Source organism: Salvia miltiorrhiza, chromosome 2 (assembly GCF_028751815.1).
Source record: "Salvia miltiorrhiza cultivar Shanhuang (shh) chromosome 2, IMPLAD_Smil_shh, whole genome shotgun sequence".
Taxonomy (NCBI): Eukaryota; Viridiplantae; Streptophyta; class Magnoliopsida; order Lamiales; family Lamiaceae; genus Salvia; species Salvia miltiorrhiza.
The window spans coordinates 65,175,520-65,183,580 of record NC_080388.1 but is presented as its reverse complement, the minus strand read 5'-3'; the positions used below and the strand labels follow the sequence as shown (position 1 = coordinate 65,183,580).

Below are 8,061 nucleotides of genomic sequence, written 5' to 3'. Positions count from 1 at the left end.
TGCAGGATTCTTTACAATGTGTAGTACACTATAAATAGTGAAGCTACATTAAGTTGAAACTATCCCATATTGAAAAATATAGGATTCTCTACAATGTGTAGTACACTATAAATAAAGAAGTTACATTTGATTAAAATTAAAATATTATTTAAATTGAGTAATATCAAATTTTTTCAACACTTGTAAAGAAAAAAAATCTGAAATTTCATTACAAATCATTTAATTTCATAAAAAAGAATACAAAAAAAGAGGAAAAGTCTGAAAATCGCCGATTTTTGGCGGGCCGGTTCAAGGTCTGAATACCGGCCCTTCAAATTTTAGGCGGGCCGGTTCACGTTCATGAAATTTTCGAACTTGAACCGCCGGTTCGGCCCCAGAACCGGCGGTTCCTGAACCGATGGCAGCCCTAAATCTCGCTGATATCAGATGGTGGAACAAGGCTGCAATTAGCAAACAATTCTGGAAAGTTGCTTAGAAAAAAGATTGTTTGTGGATAAAATGGGTTCATGAGTATTACATGAAAGGACAGAGCTGCATTACTTGTGTCATTCCAAACCAAGCTTCAAGGATTATTCGAAAAATATTGGGAGCCGGGACCTACTTTTCTCAACTCAATTCAAGTAATTGCAGCCTAACTCAGTCTACATTCTCTGTTTGAAGAATGTATGTGGCAATGATGGGTGATGCCCCAAAGGTGGGGTGACAAATGATGCTTACAAGGAATATTGCACCACCCAAGTTTATATTTATAACTTATTTGGCTATTTTAAGAAGACTATCTACTGTGGAAAAGCTGGAGAAAATTGGAATTTATTGTGATAAAGAGTGTTCTTTGTGCATGATTGAGAATGAAACTATTGATCACTTATTTTTCAAGTGCTATTTTTCTGCAAATATTTGGAAGCAACTTGCTGGATGGAGTGGAGTTCATGAACAGGTGTTAGATTGGCAAGGGGAGCTGAGCTTCATGGAGACACAATGCAGAACTAAGTCTGTAAGGAACGAAATGCAAGGAAATTTGGGGATAATGTGTGTACGGTTGAGCAAGTGGTTATACAGTGCCAACTACACATAGTTACAATGAGACAAATGATAGGAAAGTGATGAGATATTTGAAGAATTAGACTCAGTTAGTAGTCTTTGCTTTGTTAGCTTGTAAAGTTTTGCGACATTGCTCAATGATAATAAAACCCCCTCTATTTACCAAAAAAAAAACTACAACTATGAGAGTGTGACGTATAGCGCCAACCATGAACGGTCTCTCTCCATTATTTTTATTATTACGAACATGATGATCGATATATATGGCAAAAGATCGCTATTATACGTAGTCTGATGAATAAAATATTGAACTCCGATTGTCAATAAATATTGCGATTTTTCTAACAAGTATTTCGGTAAAAATACTAGTTGCAACATTTTACTTTATGAGTTAATATGCAAAAACATCCCTAATGTTACCACCTCAACTACACTTAAGCCCCTAACCTAACATTGATAGCAACTAAAACCCAAAAGTTCATTAAGTACTACAATTAAACCCATAAGCAAAATTTCTTTCCCAAAATTAAGAAATTTATTTTTTTAATTTATACTTCATTCATCCATGAAAGAACTTCCTAGGAGGGAGTGACACGAGTTTTAAGAAAAAATATTGTTGAGTGTATTGAGAGTGGATAAAAGGTAGTTGAGTGTATTGGGAGTGGTGAAAATGTGTTATAATTAATATTGAGAGTTGTGAAAAGTGAAAAGTAAGAGGATTATAAGTGGTGGGGTATAGTCCAAAAATAGGTAGAAAGTTCTTTTGGGCGTCCCAAAAAGAAAATATAAGAAGATCTTTCGTGGACGGAGAGAGTATAATAATATAAAAGGGGAGTTTTCTCCCTCCATTTTTTTCCACCATTTTTTCTCTCTCTTCTCTCATCAATTTTTTCATATAAATAAATATTTTCATACACAGACATAAATAAAAGAATTGTAAAATTTTAACAAACAGAAAGAAAATATAATATTTTAAAATTTTAATAACTTATTTGTTTTAAATTTATTTTTAATAATTTTTATACCATATTAAATATTTTATTACAAACTTAAACATAAGATGCTTATTAAATATTTCTTCATAAATTAAATTTGATATTATTTAGAAAAGTATTAAAATTGTAAAAGAAAAAAAAGATGAAAAATAATGAAAAAATTGATGGGAGAAGAGAGAGAAAAAATGGTGGGAAAAAATGGAGGGAGAAAACTCTTCTTTTATATATTATATAAATAAAAAATGAATTTCTTAATTTTGTGAAAGAAATTGTTTGTTTATGGGTTTAATTGTAGTACTTAATGAACTTTAGGGTGTTAGTTGCTATAAACGTTACGTTAGGGGCTTAAGTGTAATTGAGATTGTAACGTTAGGGGTGATTTTGCATATTAACCCTTACTTTATTGTGTTTTCATAATCGACCAATTAAATTTCCTGTAATTAAATTAATATTAGACTTATTATTTAAGTGACCTAGCTGATGTCAATTCTAGATCGAGACCCTTGAGCAAAATGAGTTTTAAGTTAAATCCATCCCAAATTTATCTCTTATAATTTGTTTTTCATGTATGATGATTAAAGTAGCAGTCGTTCAAAACATGTTTGCTATAGAGATTTTGTTTAGCGACAAAATAAAAATATTACTCCCTTCGTCTCATTGTACTTGAGATCTTTTTTTTTGACACAAAAATTAAGAAAAATGTATTTTATTTATAGGTGAAAAAGTGAAAATATGTTTAAAGGATAAAATCTTTACCAAAAAAGAAAAAAATATCACTAATAATGGAACGCCTTAAATAGAAAGAGTTTCAAATACAGTGTGATGAGGAGAGTATTAAATCATGCACAGCCAAATATATATCCCATAGATAAGCCATAAATATGCTACATTAAATATGATCAACCAAATATAGCAAAGAGACCAAAGCATATTTGCTGAAAGCTGACCAGAGAACTGCAAATAGTGTGATAATGAAAACTAAATAGAAAAAAAAGCAGTAGAAGTAATCAAAACTAAAATCCCAACACTCCCCAAGATTTTACTTTCACCAAAGTTTTAAACTTTTGAGATCCCTTTTTCTCCTCATAACACGCACGAACGAATTCTTTAATCTTTATTGCTAAAAGAAACCGCATTTAAAAATAAAAATTCTGCAAATCCCAACAATTTAATCCTCTGTAATTTAAGCCATGTGATGTGTGATTGATTTTCTGAGCTAGAGATTGCTGTCAATCACTTGTCTTTCGGACTATTTATAGCTTCGCGTGTGCAGGTGAGTCAACTCAACCGAGTCGCCATGGGCTGCTGCGTATCTAAAGGGTATCCTCCGCGCGCGGCGGACAAGGATCAGCAGCAGCTGCAGCTGCAGCACGGCCACCGTCGCTCCTCCTCCGTGAATGGAGCGGCCACCGGCGGATTCGCGGAGTTCTCGCTGGCGGAGCTGAAGGCCGCCACCAGCAACTTCAGCTCCGACAAAATCGTCTCGGAGAGTGGCGAGAAAGCGCCCAATGTCGTCTACGAAGGCCGCCTTCAGAACCAGCGCTGGATCGCTGTGAAGAAGTTTACAAAAATGGCGTGGCCTGATCCTAAACAGTTTGCCGTGTGTATCGTATTTTATGTTTAATTTGATCGGCATATAATGAAGTGGGAACTAGGTTTTAAGTTTATGAACTGTTTGATATGGCTCAATTGATGTGTAGGAGGAAGCGAAGGAAGTGGGGAAGCTGAGGCATAAGAGGCTGGCTAATCTGATAGGTTATTGTTGCGATGGGGATGAGAGGCTGCTCGTTGCTGAATTTATGCCAAATGAGACTCTCGCTAAGCATTTATTTCACTGTAAGGTTCTGTTGTTGAATTTAAGTGAACTTAAATCTGTAGTTAGTTTGTCTTTGTTTGGCATTACTCATTTTCGTGAAACTTAGACCACCTCTTTTTCGGTGTGATTCTGTAGGATATAGAAGAGTTGGTAGATTGTTTGATGCTATTATCTGTTTAAAGCATGTTATGTTCAAATTTTTTATGTGAGCCTGTCCGTGCTCTAGATCACTTTAACTCTTTTATTTGTTGGAATTATGAGTGTCTTCAGGATGAATCATGGGTGGGAACTAAGGGTGCAGAATTTGTTGCTTGTTCGAGTACGGTTGTCCCTTTGCTGCGAGAATTACTGATGTAAAAATGTGACATAAGACTTGGGTCATGCACGAGAACAATTTTATTATGGGCATAGGAAAAATACGGAATATCTGTAATCTGTAGTAAGTTATCTACTAATTTTCTAAGTGCATGACATGGAGTTGAGTACCTAGGCTAACCTTAATGAACTTGACAAACTTAAAGAGTTCCTAAGGCCTTTCAAGAAGTTTCTCGTTGCCTTTAATAATGTTGGCAATGTCCAAATCTGGAACGTGTTAAATAGTTTTTTAAGGATGGTTGTGATTCTACTGTTAGTCAGAGATAGCCATTTTTGGATCAGATGGTAACCATTTGATTGCCCAGGGAAAAAAATAGCTGCTCAAGAAACTTCTTGTACTGCTAAATCATCATAGTTCCTTTGTCTCATTATGGTCCTTTGGAGTCTGAGTTATACATATATATATATTTCCAGTCATGCAACATGGGATTTTGACAAAGTCATATTATTGTCTTGTTATCCTTGGCAGCATCTGCCTGCTACAGACCTTGCTACCTATAATGCTGTATATTAGTCCATAGTAGATACCTTCTTCGTGTTTATTCTTGATGAAAAGGGGATACACAAGGATAGGCTTGTCTCTTCTCTTTTATTGAGCATTTTCATATAAACATTAAATCAAATTTATGATGCCCTTTATTTATCTTTGAATTCTGTCGTAAGTTTTCTTCTCTACCATCTGCAGGGGAGAATCAAACCCCTGAGTGGGCCATGCGTTTGAGAGTTGCTCTATATATTGCTGAAGCACTTGATTATTGCACCAGGGAAGGTCGCCCTCTCTACCATGACTTAAATGCTTACAGGGTTCTCTTTGACGAGGTTAATTATTTTAAGCATCTGAAGCATTTTTTGTTCTATATCTAAGCTAGGGTTTTTGATCTTGCTATATGCATATTTTGCATGCAGTTGGGCCTAGGTTTTATGTATATATAAAATTATATTGGGAATATTTGTTGATGAGGTTAGTTTTGGCAGAATGGAGATCCACGACTTTCCTGTTTCGGATTGATGAAGAATAGCAGGGATGGTAAAAGTTATAGCACAAATCTTGCGTATACACCTCCTGAATATCTAAGAAATGGTAAGTTATGTGCGCATAATCTTTCCTTACATACTTATCTGAAAATAGATTTCCAACTCCAAGATAAACTGCCCATTATCCTCCATGTGGCTCTCTATGAAATAGACATTGTAGCCAAATGTATCTTTCAATAAACGAGATAGGCTTTACTGAGATAAAAAGCTAAAAAGGCTTAATTACCCTGATGGACTTTGTGCTTGACTTTAAGATGAATTTATTGACACGTACCGTAGTAATCTCCAGGTAAATATGTTATGAGTTGATGACAAATTGAGCGAACTTACATAAATAGAAAAGGCATATAAATACTATTGTATTGTTGGTGTGACAAATTCTGGAAACAGAGGGTTTTATAAATTTAAATACACTAAAATTCACTCTATCTAGGGTAAAGATGGAATGTAGATCCTATGACTCTTTTTGTATCGACATTTATAATTTATATCTGGCAAAGAATTTCTCCCACAAGCAAACCAGCAGTCTACCTCACTCTCGGTTAGGAAGATAAACTAATCTAATAGTAACATGCATTCCTAATAAATGAAAAGCATCGCGAACAAACGTATATTTAAGCTGGTATAGATGCAGATTAAAGAGACAAGGTTCATGTATAACTGCAAGCAAGAGTATAAGCTTGCTGGAAACTTATGAGGAGTCCATATGCCAGCATATGGTTAGAAAGCCTAAAACTCTCTAACTCAGTCTTATCTCGGTAATTACAGTGAGCAATAATGCGATGCTATTGTTTTAACTCAGCCTTATCCTAGTTTTTGAAGTTCTTTACGTCATAAATCAACTCTATAATTTTTGCATTGTGGATCATGATTTAATCTTTGTTAAAGTTGGTGTGACTTAGTGCTGCACGGATGACCATCAGCCAAATCTTTAAGCTTTTGAGAAATCTGTCTGAGCTTAGTTTACTTGCATCATTACATGTTAGCAGGGGAAAATAAGGTTTTATTAAGAAACCAGTACAAAGGCTACATACAGCAGTTATTAACTATCAGTGCTAACTTAGGTTTTCTGATCAAGTAGAGATCATATTTCTGATCAAGTGAATTGTCCTAATATTGAGTTGGTAAAATAGTTCTAAATTGATACTTTTAACTGAGCACCTTTGCTTTTCCTGATTTTGGTTGTCTTCTGTTATTACATTTTTTCTCTATTGTTTCTTTCTCTCAACAAGAGTATTAGCATGTGATGGGAATCTCTTGCAGGGAGAGTCACCCAGGAAAGTGTTGTTTTCAGCTTTGGAACTGTCCTTCTGGATCTTCTTAGTGGAAAGCATATTCCTCCAAGTCATGTACGTATTTGCATTTTGCTATTTGTGAGTTTTGGTAACTTCTTGTTTGGAAGCTACAGTATCTTTCCTAAGTTTACTTCAGTATTCATTTATGTACATGCATCAACTAGTTCAATAGTTGCCGAAAGCAAGTTATTCAATGTTGTGAGTAGTTTGATTATTTATCTAAAAATTTGAATTATTAATTCACTTGGCTAAATAATGCATCTGTGATTGAAATTCTCCTCCACCAACCACGACGAAGCAATTTTATTGAATCTTTACAGTTGAAAACATTTATAGAAATACATGAATTCATTTCTCTCAACAAATATTTGATCACTTATTTATTCTGACATATTTTTTCTATCTCACTATTATAACAATGTTCTTTTGAACACATTTCCGAGATGATCAGAATATATTCCCGTTAAAAGATACGTCAATGAATTAGTGGCTTAGGCGTGTAACTTGACCCTCTCAATATTTCTTATCAAGTTTTAAATGACCTCAGTTGCAAGTTCCTTATTTTCTTTTCCATATAATTTCTATCTTGATTTATGCTGTTTTGAGGAGCTTATAAGCTCCTTCAAAGTGTTTGACAAAATAAGCTCTTAAACAGTTTATAAGCTTCAAAAATAAGCTCCCAAAAAAATAAGTTTCTCTACCCCAAATTATTTTTTTATAATCTCATATGCAACAATATTTTTACAAATATTTTTCAATCATAATTTATTATTTTCATCATATATCGTTCAAGTTCATTTTTCTTCGATTTTCTCTCTCTAAAAAAATATTTTCTCTCTCTAGCAAAAAAATCCTCTCTCTAGCTTATAAGCTCAATTATCCAAACACTTTGACAACTTATAAGCTCTTAAAAATTACATCTTATAAGCTCTTGAAACATCTTATAAGCTCCAAGAGCTTATAAGCTCTTTAAAATAAGCTTAGCCAAACACCCTCTAAGACAGGAATTGGTTTTGTTTTGCCATGCCTTTCAATTTGTCAGTAGTTTTTCTTGCATTATATGTTTAATCACTTATTCATTGAATTATTGGCTCAAGTGAGAATGTATGTTGATCGGCATTTCTTTATTTCAGGCTATTTTGTCACTGTCATGGTTGTGCTGCACACGTGTTACCCTGCTTATATTGTTTTCTCGTGATAGTGTTCATACTAAATATGTTTCTTCATTTCAGGCACTTGATATGATACGGGGGAAGAATATTCTTCTTCTAATGGATTCCCATTTAGAGGGAAATTTTTCAACTGAAGAGGCCACTGTTGTTTTTGATCTTGCTTCGCAGTGTTTGCAGTATGAGCCAAGGGAGAGGCCAAAGACAAAAGATCTTGTTTCTACACTTGCCCCTTTGCAAAATAAGAATGATGCAAGTTCTAATAATATCCTTGGCTTTTAAAAAATTCATATTTATGCCTATTTAACCCACGGGATATTACAATATACAATTAT

At 34.2% G+C, this 8,061-nt stretch overlaps 1 protein-coding gene across 1 annotated transcript in view; it reads left to right on the top strand.

Annotated features, from left to right (window-relative positions):
• The first annotated feature begins 2,922 nt into the window (after positions 1 to 2,922).
• Positions 2,923 to 8,061, top strand: part of LOC131012998 (serine/threonine-protein kinase BSK1-like) — a 6,627-nt gene continuing 1,488 nt past the window's right edge. Inside the window, exons 1-6 of the mRNA XM_057940997.1 lie at positions 2,923 to 3,636; positions 3,737 to 3,872; positions 4,913 to 5,046; positions 5,203 to 5,308; positions 6,526 to 6,611; positions 7,790 to 7,978. Of these exons, the coding sequence (XP_057796980.1) occupies positions 3,334 to 3,636; positions 3,737 to 3,872; positions 4,913 to 5,046; positions 5,203 to 5,308; positions 6,526 to 6,611; positions 7,790 to 7,978 (954 nt within the window). The 5' untranslated portion in view covers positions 2,923 to 3,333. The remainder of the gene's footprint in view (positions 3,637 to 3,736; positions 3,873 to 4,912; positions 5,047 to 5,202; positions 5,309 to 6,525; positions 6,612 to 7,789; positions 7,979 to 8,061) is intronic.